The sequence below is a fragment of the Cygnus atratus genome, chromosome 11 (assembly GCF_013377495.2).
Source record: "Cygnus atratus isolate AKBS03 ecotype Queensland, Australia chromosome 11, CAtr_DNAZoo_HiC_assembly, whole genome shotgun sequence".
Taxonomy (NCBI): domain Eukaryota; kingdom Metazoa; phylum Chordata; class Aves; order Anseriformes; family Anatidae; genus Cygnus; species Cygnus atratus.
Window position 1 is genome coordinate 18,672,604 of NC_066372.1, and position 13,235 is coordinate 18,685,838.

At 44.3% G+C, this 13,235-nt stretch overlaps 1 protein-coding gene across 2 annotated transcripts in view; it reads left to right on the forward strand.

The window, feature by feature from the left end:
* LRRK1 (leucine rich repeat kinase 1) overlaps positions 1 to 13,235 on the forward strand; it is a 76,712-nt gene that overhangs the window by 36,907 nt on the left and 26,570 nt on the right. For both annotated transcript variants that reach the window (XM_035554780.2, XM_035554781.2), the window contains exons 12-18: positions 1,148 to 1,224; positions 4,577 to 4,706; positions 5,242 to 5,354; positions 6,224 to 6,438; positions 8,497 to 8,661; positions 10,730 to 10,902; positions 12,897 to 13,017. In XM_035554780.2, coding sequence (XP_035410673.1) covers positions 1,148 to 1,224; positions 4,577 to 4,706; positions 5,242 to 5,354; positions 6,224 to 6,438; positions 8,497 to 8,661; positions 10,730 to 10,902; positions 12,897 to 13,017 — 994 coding nt within the window. The remainder of the gene's footprint in view (positions 1 to 1,147; positions 1,225 to 4,576; positions 4,707 to 5,241; positions 5,355 to 6,223; positions 6,439 to 8,496; positions 8,662 to 10,729; positions 10,903 to 12,896; positions 13,018 to 13,235) is intronic.

The following is a 13,235-nucleotide window of genomic DNA, read 5'->3' on the forward strand; positions in this document are numbered from 1 at the left end:
TGGTGTGGGTCTTGGTTTTTTTTTTGTTGTTTTTTTTTTGTCTGAGAAAACAAAAGCTGAAGAAATTATAGCAAGACCGATCCCCCGTGTAATACAAAGGGTGTCAGTAGTGAATTAATTACCTGCAATGAAGGCATTGACATCAGCATACCACGTCTCCAAGTATATTGTGTGTCTGTGACAGTGATGAATTATCCGTTACTGCTTCTTTGGATGCTTAGCAGACTATATCATTTATTAAATAGATTACTGATAATGGCAGTTTAACTTCAGAACATGTAGGAATTTCTTTAACCCAATGTGTGGTTCATCACTACAAATACTAGTTTGTGGGGAGCATATCTTAACCATAAACCACCTGGCTGGGCTGCAGTTTGCAGTTAGTGTGGGAGTATTGTTTTGGAAAATATGAGAAGTCTTTGTTTTTTTAAATGGAAGTGTAAGCAGCTGCAAGTTCATAGAGAATACTGACATTAACAAGGTCATCTAATAAGAAGGTGATGTTCTTCTATCTAGAAATTACAACAGGGATGTTTAACACAGAGACTTAAAGGTCCATTGTCTGCTCCAGAGATGCATTTAACTGTGTTATACTTCTGTCCTCCCATCTGGGTGCCTGTCCAAAAATTTTTCTGGAGTCTTTATGAGTTGCTGTGTCAGTTGCTAAGGTCATATTATCATTTTTCAGTCTCGGTGTGTTTCCCTAGTTGTGTTGTTGGGTCTCCTTGTCAGAGATTCTCTGGTGAGAGCAGGGAGTGGCAACAGGTCGGTTCTCCAGTGCTCCTCGTGAAGCTTGTTCAATTTGCTGTTTGACAGGCTACTTAACCTTGACACCCATAAAGCTGGGGGTCAAGTGCTCTCGCCCTGGGAGCTGAAAGCACAGCCTTACAGAGCTTTGTTAATTTGCCAGAAGAAAACCATTGGGCCTGGACAAGTGTTGGTGGAGTCTAGCTCTGTGATTGCACAGCGGGTTTCAATACCCTCAAAACCAGAAAGGAACCCGTAAGAACCGTGCTGTGCATCCCACAGCCTTGGGTAGGGTCCAGCTCTGCTCTGCATCTGTCACGGGCACAGAGCTCCAGCACAGTTCTCAACTGCCACATCTAAGCTCACTTTTCCACATGCTGCCATTTTGTCTTGCTGACAGGAACGACGAGGGATTTAAAACAAAGCGGATTCCCTTTTTCACCACGAGGAGCAGGGTGCGTTGTGGCCCAGAGGCAGGTAAGGTGCGCAGCGGTGCAAACGCTGAGAGTGGGGCTGAGGTGGGCTGTGAAGCAGCAGGAATCTGTGGAGTTTGCCTGGGGGGAGATCAGCATAAATTCAACTGCAATTTTAAGTGCAATTGCACTTAAATAAAGAGAAAATGTGTTCAGATAAAATATTTCTAAAGAAGCAGTGCAGCTGGTTCCTACCATCAACATACGAAGGTGAAGAATGGGTAAGACCTGTTTCTTTCATGGAACTTTTATTCTGTTGGTGAAAATTATTCTTTTTAGCCAGAGCACTAACTGGTGTATTGAAGGGAAACTAACCCGTAATTAGTTACTCTTAGGATTGTTTCTGTTGTTGAATTTGCAAATAGCATATTTTCCCCTGTCTCTGTGATTTGCCCCTGAAGTTTGTAGCAGAGCACAGGAGATGTCCTGGATTTAGCATATTTAACATGAAATACCAGAGAGAACAAAGAAATATTTGAATATATTTTTTACAGCTTCCTGCTCACTGTGAGATTCATCTGCATTTCTTTTTGTTTGTTTGCTTTATTTTAAATCACTTTGAGAGCTTTCTCATTCTGAACTGCCTGCAGAATTACTTGCTCTAAAGCAGTCTTTGAGAATCATGGAGTGGAATAGAGCTGGCATTTTTGTGACGCACAGCAGAGCAGTCCTCAGCTGCTCATGGGAGGGAAAGACCCTCCTGCAATTGCTTTCGTAGTGAGTTCCCCTGAAAAATGTGCATTCGCATCAATGTGAATAGGTAAAACTGGTCAGTGCACCAAGTTATAATAAGGGAATATGTATAGCCATAGCAGTGTTTGTCCTAACATGCAGTCTGTCCATCTGGGAGGCAGAGGGTCTACCTGGATCTCCAGGTAAAACTAGTCATGCCCCAATACCTCTGTGGAAGTAGAGGCTGCTGTGCAGCAAGTCATGTATGAGCACCCAAATGAGAAGAAAGGGTTGGACTATGCTGTTTTGCAAGTAGGAGATGGAAAGTTGGAATGGAAATGCTATAATATCAGTGAAATCCTGAACACGGAAGAATTGGAAGGAGTCTGAATCTTGCCAATCTGTAGAGTCTTGACGTATCCTCGGACCTCCTCTGTGAACAGCTTCAGCAGCTTTTCCCAAGGGGGAGAGGAGGGCAGAAGTAGTAGGCAGAGTGCAAAGGGCACAGCTAAAACCAGCACTACAAGGGAATTGCTGTCCTAATGGAAAGTTCTGCATGCTGCAAACCCAGCATAACCCCTCTGCATAAGGCAGAAGAGAATGGACTCTGCATTCGTAACATTTGCAAAACCTTGGCACGTAATACCCTGGTGCAACTCAGCGGTGCCTGAGGTTGCCTTGGGTTGTGGCAGGGCACAGGGTAGCCCACCTGGCTGGTGCCATGGTTGAAGAGCCACAGAGACAGAGCAAAGCCAGCTCATCCTTTTCTCTCTGTTCCTGTGCCAAGTATAGCTTGGTGAGACTAGAGGATGTGGCCAAGAATTTAAAGAACAACAAGAGAAAACAGAAGTTGGAATACATCAGTGGCTCACAGAAATCTTCTAGCGAGGTGGGGGCAGGTTTCCGTATGATTTTACCAACAAAGGTGTTTACACAAGTCTAGATTATTTAAAGAGAAGAATTTATGGATGCTCACTGTACCTGTTTGATAAGTCTCAGAATAACTTCTTGCACACGCACGTGGTGTTAGTGGCATTTACTCATCGAAAAATATATTTTCAAGATGGGATTTGTTTTAATTTTTCTACAGTTCTTTAAGAGAAAATTTGAGCTCAAGCCAGAGAAGTCATAAATAACTCATGAATAAATAATTGCAATTCATAAACACCTTGAGCTTGCTTCCAATACTGTACAGTCCTTTTCGCTTTGGACTCCTTAGTGAATTGAGAGTATTGCTACTGTTTTAGGTGTTTGCTTCTACGTGTCCAAGAGGGGCTAAATCTGTCTGTGCCTAGGTGTGCACTGAAGAGGAACAATGAAAAGTTTAAGTCCAGCGATGAGCCAGAAAGGAAGTAAATTGAATCCATGAATAAGCCTGCAGTTCTCCTAAAATAATCCCAGAGATGATTTTTTATTTGAAAACTCAAAGGCAGACTGTGACACCCTGCCCACAGCAGACAGTCCTGTCACGTATGTGAACACCCCTGCAGACAGTGGGTCTCTATCTTCCTGATCATAGCTCAGGCCTGAAACGCTGTTAAAATTAGAACTGGGGAACTTCCTCCGGTGAAAACCTCTTCCATTTTCTTTTCTTTCTCTTTTCTGGCTAAATCTAGTTACAGTTCCTCAAGCCTTCTCTGTAAGGGAGGAAGATCGTGGTGGAAGTACAACTGTTCCATCCTTGAGGAAGGATGTGTATCACATCTCCGAGTTGCTTTTACAGACTGCAGAGGCAGCAGATGGTGCTGTTTGTACTTTCCTAATCAGAGACTCAAAATCTGCATGTCCCTGTGTGGCCGAATTTGCCTTGACTTCACGATGCTTCTTGGTAGATATATGTGACAGTCTTAAGACAGCAATACAATTCATGGCAGCTTTTCATGCCACCATCCCTGGAGTAATTTGTGGAGCAAAATGATGCTCTTTGGAACCAGATGAATTTCCCTTTGTCTGATCCTTTCCAGCAACAGCAAGTCAGCCATGCAGTGTCGCTATTATTGCTTGGGTTGCTCCCAAAATAAGCTAGTTTCTGCTCAGCCGTATAGGAAGGCTGAAGTGCCGTAAGATCTTGCAGTATAAAACGGAACAGGGGCAAATGCAGGCTGTGTGTTAGAGGTGACATAGGGTAGCGGTATGTCAACTGCAGTTTGGGTTTTCTTCTCTGATGTTACTGACTTGATTCACCATATATTGCTCCAGGATGCAACATGGGGGCCCGAAGGTAAATTCTGCCCAGTTTGGGGCTTTACTTGCACAACATGGAAAAAACATGTTGAGAAACACATGTGCCTTTGGTATGCCCTTTCACTGCGAGCTGTCAGGCTGGAATAGGGGCAGTTGGCAAGGTGTTAGCAGTTATTCAACAACGAGAAACTAAATGCCACTCATGCTCTGAAGTGTAGTTATCTTGGCAGGCCTGGAGTTCCTCCCTTGGCACCTCAAAGGTCCTGGAGACTGTCACCTTCAAACATGCGCATCACCATGGCTTTAAAAATTTGAGATGTGAGCATTGATGTTTGGTCCCTCTTGAAGGCTGTTTGCTTTTCTGCTGTTGCTTTGTGGTGGTTCCTGCCAAGGAACATGACCTCATGTCCTGCCTACAAAGTTAAGGTGAAGGTTCTTGGTACAGAGCCTTGGTGCCTGTTATGTTTTAAAGGTGCAATTTGTTTCCTGTCTTGTTTCAGGTCCTTTTTTGGAGTTTCCAGCATTTCTGAGTGATTCTCTGGAAGTCCTTTATCTGAATGACAATCAGCTGGAATCTGTCCCGCAGTCCGTTTGCCTTCTAAAAGGTTTAACAGAACTTTATTTAGGAAAGTAAGTCCATGTTCTGGAAAAGCTATGCAGTATTATTTCCATGTTGTTTTAGTGACCAGTCTTCTGCGGAGCCCCACCCCAGATGTCCAGTGCTTTTGAAGTCAAAAAGCTGGAAATAGTCAGCCCCTTGTTCGAACGGTGCCCATCATTTGCTTTAGATAAGGAGGAAGCCAACCTTTTAAATTAGGGAAGATGATCTAATGCTTTGAACACAGGCCTGGGAATCTAGTGTGCCTCTAGTTAATGCTGGCTTTCTGCTGTCTGCTTCTATTAGTGTTTGAGTCAATAACTCATCATTTTTGCTTATATTTCCTCAACTGTCCAGTAAAGATGATTACACTTGTCTGCCCCAGAGGATAAACTGAAGTTATACATCACTTTTAGGATGAAAATTACTCTTAAAGTGCTGAGTAGTCTTATTAAAATGGTAATGGAAGATTTCTACAAGGAGAGAATAGTGTAATCTGAGAGTCTGTGAGAGCAGCTACTTACACACAAAGCCTGGTTGTTGGTAGATTTATTTGTTTTTGTACAGTAACCCTGGTATCCGAGAGCTTCCTCCAGAACTTGGACAGCTGGCTAATCTCTGGCAGCTGGATATCGAAGAACTAAGTATCAGTAATGTTCCTGCAGAGATCATAAAAGAGGGTAAGTCTGACCCTGTGTGTGCTTTATTAAACTGAATGAACATTTAATGAAAATCGCATCCTTTTAATGGTCCCAAACAGGAAAAGACAGTGTGCACCCAAGTCCTTGTTGCTATTAACAACAGAAATTGCATAGGTTAAACCTCCTACACATATCTGCAAGTTTGATAGTCAGTGCTAACCTCTGCCTATAGGATCAGTTTAAGGTAGATCACATGTTACAATAACGACTTCGTGCAAATGAAGTATTGCATTTGTATGCATGCTGGATACATTCTGTGGCTTGCTCTCTGAATGTGTATAGTTTAGGGTATTTAGACACTCTTTCTAAAGACTGAAGTGCTTAGGATCAGCAGTCACAGTCACATTGCAGTAACTTTATTGTAAGCTGCTAGGTTTTTGGATCAATTACAATACTGTCTTCTTTTTTGTGTGTTTTAATAAGAAAATCCTGTGGGAATAAAGTTATTAGGAATTATTCCTTCTCCAGCACACTGTTGAAGCCTAAATCTAATTTTAAGTAGAAACATAAAAGTAGAAGGAAAAACTGAGTATTTTCCAATACTAAATTAGTATTTTATGTTTCCTTTGAGCTTCTGAAGCATACGAGCCACAGCATTTGTTTCTCCTTACAGTGCTCCATTGTAGAGTCTCAAAGCAGTGACCTTTTTCTGCGGTCTCTGTCTCAGGTTTGTCCACTAGAGGTTTCTTTGTTTATTCTCTGGGTTGTCTCAGCCCACAGCGAAACTCCAGGGAAAATATTAATTCAGCTGATGTGTCTGCAGCAGTAGGTTTTGTGCAGTTCTGCTGTACATATGTACATTTGTAACTGCTAACCACAGATAAAGCCTGTTTGCTTCCCCGCCGTAGGCCCTAAAACAGTGCTGGCGTACTTACGAGCCCAGCTGCGCAAAGCAGAAAAGTGTAAGCTAATGAAGATGATCGTCATCGGTCCTCCGCGACAGGGAAAGTCAACACTGATTGAGATCCTACAGACAGGAAAAGTCCCTCAGATGATGCACAGCGATGCCACCATACGTACAACGAAATGGGAACTACCCAAGCCAGTGGGACACAAGGCAAAGGTGAAAAACAATTGAAGATCTTTAGTCCCTGTGAGATGCTTGAGCCTCGTAGTGACCCTTGGGGTCTGCAATTGCCTGTCCTTTTACAACAAGCAGTTTCCCCTTACCTGTGAACCAGATCTCACACGTGACCTGTTTAGAGCTGTCACAATTCCTCTGTTTCATTTCCAGTTGATATTAGAGGACAGATCTGTTTTTCTGAGAACTCAACCTTGACTTTTTGTCCTAAATGGTGAGAGCTATTTGTAGACTGCCTGAAGTCTGGCTGTCCCAGCTCGGGTGGTTTTTGGTCACTGATTTTGAGAGAATATTTTAAGTTGGCTTCTCTCAAGCGGATTGTCCTTTCATTTGGGGCCACAAAATGGGACATCATACCTAAAGCTGCACTCCCTTGATGTCAGAACTGTTCTAAATGTAAAAGGTGTGGGAAAGGTAGGATGCCTGACTTCTGGTTGTGATCTAGGGATATCTAAGGCATACCTTAAACTCTGAATCTCATGTGGCTCATCCAGGGATTATGTCAACCCACACTGAACTGATTTAGACAGCGCTGAATTTATTCAAGTATTTGAGAGATTTGTAGGTGTCTCTGTTCACTGCTTGCATAGTACCAGAAGGATTAGAGTATGCAGAACCGATCCTGAGCTCCTGTCAGAACTGAGGGTGTGTAAACGCATTGCTCTCACTTCTCAGATGAGAGCCATGGCCACCAGGCTGTTTTGGAAGGGCTGGAAGAGCCTGCTGAGTTCAGCTATTCTACAGCAAAGAGTGCCATGCCAGAGACAGAAAGAAAAGAGCAAGCGCAGCCCAACTCTTTAAAGAGAAGACTGATGGGAGAAGAGAGCTGTGCATTTTGTGTTGAAGAGCAATTAAATGAAACAAAAACCTAGACAGTGTCAAAGACCTGGAGTAGGATCCAAGTTGCTGAACAGGCTTTTGTCCCTACCTCTGAATCTCTCTCTCCATCCAAGCACCCACAGCTGAAGGTCATTTGGATGCACAAGGCAGCCCTGGTGCTAGTTAGGGTTTGGTTTAAACAATATGGAAATTCTTCCAGCTGTTCCTGGGAGACTTCAGACTGGGACTGTGCTAGATCAGAGCCATACCAAGATACTTAGACTCCTCTCTGAAATCTCATGGAGTAACTTGTCATGTGGGATCAGGCAATACTTGGAGTTGGACCAGTAAACAGGGCCCAGTTGGAGTTACGTGATGAGGATGGTGGCTGGAGAAGGGTTTCCTGCTGATCCACAAGCTTCTTGCTTCCCCAGGGTAAAATAATTTAGAGACAGAGCCTCCAAGGTATGTAGGTACTTCCTACTGCAGCTGGAAGCTCAAATACCATTTAAGCAGAGCGCTATCCTCCCTCGTAGTGCTGTTGTGGGCCTGCACTGAGGAATGGGTGCTGAGCTACTCAGAGGAGAACCTGAGCTGGAGAGACTTCCATTCACACATTCCCCTGAAAGTCAGCAAGTCTGAATTACAGCGAGTTGTAATTCGTGCCCATCTCTGCTGTGGCATGCACACGTCAGCAGCCTCCGAGCGACAGGCAGGAAATGTTTGTGAAAGGCTTGAGAAGCTTCCCACCTCCCAGGCACCTATATTTGGTGTGCCTCACTTGGGGCTGAGCTCTGTGGAAATGATTTCAGCAGGAGGCTTCCTGCTCCCCCTCGCAGTGGCAGATAACTAGTTTCGGCAGTCCTGTTAAGTGTGGCACAGACAAGGATGAAGCAGTTTCTATTCAAGATGCAGTGAAATACAGGGCTCAGAATGAGACCCTTGTTTGTACTGGAGAATCCACAGCATTAACTGGAGATTTACCAGCATCAAGGGCACCTCTATCATTTTAGCAGCAAGTAATTAGTCTTGATTTCCTGTGGGGAAGTAGTAGCCTTGCTTAACAATTGCTTGTTGATTTTTCTTTCCTGGAGGCACAATTAGGACATTGAAACCCTTCTTGTGTCATACATTATGCAGGCGTAGGTTTATGCTTCAGCTATTATCTCCCTGTGATTTACTGCAACCGTTTGATTTGAACACTTCTCTTTGTCTAAGTAGGTTGATTCAGTGGAGTTCAATGTCTGGGATATCGGAGGCCCAGCAAGCATGTCTACAGTCAATCAGTGTTTCTTCACAGACAAAGCATTGTACATAGTTGTATGGAACTTGGCACTGGGGGAAGAGGCTGTGGCAAACTTACAGTTCTGGTTGCTGAACATTGAGGTAAGAAGTCACTGGTGGACTCCGGGGTATCTGTTTATCAAGTAGTAGCTCAGCACATAGATATGTGGTATTACAGAGTCTTTTTAGTCTCCTCTTAAAAACTCCACAAACTATGAATTTTGCATAGCTTTTGGAATTAATTTTCCATTGCTCTGTTGGCATTATCGCAGCATTTAATGGTTTAAATTTATCATTTCCTTTGTTCTCCCTCACACACATCAGAGAATGAAACAAAAGCTGATTTATAAACCTTTGCTAAGTACGTACTTATTTTGGAATTAGTGTTTGACCACACTACGCTCTGAAGGAGTTTTGAAGCACCTTCTTTTTTTTGTGTGGATTAGACACAGATTGGTCTTGAGGTTATGCTTTTAACACTCTAGATTCAGATAAACTGGTATATATCTCCCGGACAGCTCTCAGCTGAGACTCAGAGCTGCAGGGAGTTAATTGGTGTTGATTGTTTTTTTGTTCAATGTTCATTACTTGATATCTGCCTTAACATTATGCACACAGAAATGGGCTCTAAGCTAATGCCTCTCAAAGAAATATCTTGACATTGCAACCATATTAGCTTAATGTTCAACAGCAATCAGAAACCAATCTAGATAACAAAGCAGAAAACATAATTATGGTATTTCAAAAACGTATGATGTGCTTGTGTCCTTCATACACTCCAACAAGCACATAGTAGCATCAGAAAAGATATTGAGAAAGGTGAGCGTGATGGTTATAAGTATGGAAAAGTTTCTGAATGCAGACCGATTAAACAGATTAGGCCTCTGCAGCTTGAGAAAGAGGTAAATGAGGAGGGCTTTAGTAGACTAGGTCGTGAGAAGATAAGGTGAAAACCCCAAGGGAGTATTTGTTCATTATCTTTTACAGTAGAACTAGGAGAGATCAAATGAGCAAATGAGATGGTAGCTTTGAAACAAAAAATAGAAAGTGCCCTAAACACAACGGATAACAAAGCTGCACGGTCTGTTGGGATTACTGTGTGCTGTGGGTATCAGAGGTTGAAAAAACAGATTGGTGGAAGAAAAATCCATCAGATGCTCTTAATTCAGAGATACCATCTCATGCTCAGGAATTTGGTTTCCTCCAGCCTACTGGATCCTGGGAGAACATACCAGGGAAGGTCTCTGTATGCTTACCTTGTGCCTATACTTTTCATTAAAGTATAGACACAGATTCTGTCTGTGCCTCCAAACAGAATACCGGGCCAGGTGGGCCCTTTGGTCTGCCTCAGTACAGCCATCCCTCCTGTGTTTGCATGAGATCAAGTTTGGTGCCATTCAGATTTGAGTTTTCAGTGAACGCTGTAAGGGAGACATTGATTGTCTGCAAATCAGCATATGATTCTGCATCTGAGTTTTCTTCTGTGCTCAAAGTCATTTTGATCCAGTGGCTGATCCCTGCTTAAGCCTGTGCAATCCCATTGTAATTGGCAGTATGTTACCTGAAATCTGGATACTTTCCAACCCTGTAATAAAATCACGGAAGGGTTGGAAGAAACCACAAGATCATCTAATCCATTCCTTTGCACTGATTCAGGATTAAGTAGACTTAGACATTTCTAGCAGTTTATCTCACCTCTCCATAAACCTCCAGAGCAAATGTGTGTATAACTTCCCCAGATACCCATTCTGGAATGTCAGTAGCCTTTTTTGGGCTATCAGAGTTAGACGTTCTAGGTACGGGTTAAGCTATCTTCTTCTCCTTTGTCTGTGTGGAAACGGTTTCCTTCATTTAGCTGACTTGTAGCAACTTAATACGACATGATGACTCTTTATGTTGAGCCCTTATGTAATAAACCCTAACTGACAGTTTCCTGCTCTGCAGTAGCTTCGGGTTATTGAGCCATGTTCTGTAGGAGAACTTCTGTAACACCCGGACCACTTTTTACTATTGTCAAGCTGCCGAGACAGGTTGCCTTCATTTTATTTGTATATTACGCATTTTATTCATGTGTTTGACTCCCCATTAGATATTATACTTTTCACATGTCCTTACTGAATGTACCATGGCATAATGTAGATGAGATCATTGTCACTGTTTTCTCTTACAGGCCAAAGCTCCAAATTCAGCGGTGTTAGTGGTAGGAACACACCTTGATTTAATTGAAACTAAGTTCCGTGTTGAGAGGATAGCAACTCTGAGGGCATATGTCCTGGCTCTCTGTCGGTCTCCCTCTGGATCCAGAGCGACTGGCTTTCCAGATATCACATTCAAGCACCTGCAGTAAGTATCTGTGCCTTTATGAAGCTCAGTCACTCTATTTTATGTCACTTTGAACAATTTTGTAATCCTTGATCTCCTTGGCAACGGAACTGATTTGAAGACTCGTCAGCGTGGCATTTCATCTATTTTTGATTGGGATAATGTAGTATAATCAGAGAGAAGTTCAGTGCAGCTCAGGGGTCTGATCGTGGGTCTGAGAGCTGGAAGCTCCAAAGTCATGACCTTGGTACACCTGTTTCAGTGCTCCTGCTCTGCTCAGCTTCCTCACTGGTTAAATGGAGATACAGCTTATTAATTAGTCACAGGGAGAGAACAAGCAGATTGAGTAATTAATGCTGCAAAGCTTACTTTACCAAGCATGACTGTTACGTGGTGGGTGCTGCAGGGTTTGGCAGGGGAGGCTGCATGGGAACTTCTCGCTACCTGAGCGTGGCAGTGTTCACAGTGCAAGCAGTGAGTCAGGCTCCTGAGCCCCTGGCAGTCCAAACCTGTGCCGTTTGAGTTCTCTGCATGTGGTAACAGAGGGGCTGTGCTGTCTGGCAGATCCGTGTCAGGCCTTGGAGTCTGACACAGCTCCCTCCCTTCTTCTGATGGAGAATGCCCCGAGGGCGAGGAGGCTTCTCTGGCTGGGAAAAAAGCGGGTCTGTCAGCCAGGGGAGTGCACAGCACAGAGGGAGCATGGATGCAACCGGCTGGCACCAACCAGCTCCAAACAGTGTGAAATTGCCAATGCCTGGGGCATGAGCAGGTGGCAGCTGGCAAGTAAAGAAGGGTGCTGCTATGTCCCATCGCGCTTTGCATCTGCTGCCTGGCAAAGCCGTCAGGAGACCTCCCACACTCTGTTCTGCAAAGGCAGGCGCTGCACCAGGCACCCCAGCTGGCTCTTTCATCTGGCTCTGGTTAGAAGTACCAGGGACCCAGTTCGAGGCACACAGAAGCACGGTGTGAGAGAGAAAGCTTTGTGGTTCAGTCTCCTCAGAGGTCTTTTCCCATCACCACAGAGCACGATACCATGATTTCATTCATCCTTTCTCAAGGAGGCTTTCTTTCACCTACCCCGCATCCTGCACATTCCCCTTCTTTACCTTCCTTTCTCCTGCATTTTCTCCCAGCCAGCATTCTGCCCAATTTCCTGCCTCCTCCTTCCCGTGCCCACTGCAGACAGTCTCCTTCACTCCCCGTCATCCATCTGCATGGAGCAGTGCTGGAGGAGTGCGAGGAGTGTTGTGAAAGCCTTGTGTGGGTGAGCCCAGGGTGCCTTCATCAGTGCTGGTCCTCCAGCATCCCAGTGAGCATACACTTCCCAGCGTGACTCATGGCTGAGGTTTAAGATAAATCTTTAGAAAACCATTTTCTGTCGGCCTCAGGAACATGTGTGGGATCAGTTAGAAAGACCTTTTGTTGAGGAGAGTGGAAGAGAACTGTTCTTATCCGGCCCACAAAAAAAGGCCAGAAATAGCAAGAGTTGGAGAGAACAGGTTTTTAGCTGTTAAAAGAGAGGATGGAGGCCAGCTTTCAGGATCTAAGCATCAATTCCCAGATAACGGGACCCAGCTGAGCGAGGGCCGGAATGAGGGTGGGAAAAGGTGTCTGGTAGTCATCATCATGTCTCTTTGATCTGAGGACCAGACTCGTCTCCAGTGGTTGCTGGAGCACAGCATTTTCCTCGTTCTTGCAGACCCTTCCAGGATGTGTGCAGCACTGAAGGGAAAAAAGGTGATGGCTTTGGTTGGTCTGCCAAGGAAGTCCCCATAGGTCAGAGTGCATTAGGGGATAGAAGAGCAGCATGCAGAGAATGAAGCATGCAGTTTGGCTTAATATGTCTTTTCCAGGCTTCTTAGTATTTTTCTCCAAACTAAAAATGCTCACTGACAGCCTTCCTCCCATTCATTTGACACAGGAAACTTAGGCAGTGATAAGAGGAAGTGAGCCTGGAAAGGAAGGCGGTGTGCTGATAAGGTTTGGTAATCCTCCCCCTTGCATGACTTTTGCAGTGAGCTCTCATGTAAGACTCTGGAAGGCCTCGATGGACTCCGACAGCTGATTTTTCACGTCACTTGCAACATGAAGGATGTTGGCAGCTCAATTTGCTCACAGAAACTTGCTGGGAGATTGGTGAGAACTGTGCTTTCCAGCAGTGATCCTTACCAAAGACGGGCTTCCTGGGGGGTTGGTTTGGGACTGGGAGGTGAACTTTGGGACTTACTGCTGCCACAAAAGGTGGGTGAAGTATACAGAACTGCTTTGGAAAAAGCCATCACTTCAAGATCCCTGTAAAGGGGAGACAGCTTAGACAGTTCATCACCAGCAGAGTGATTGCTGTCTAATATTGA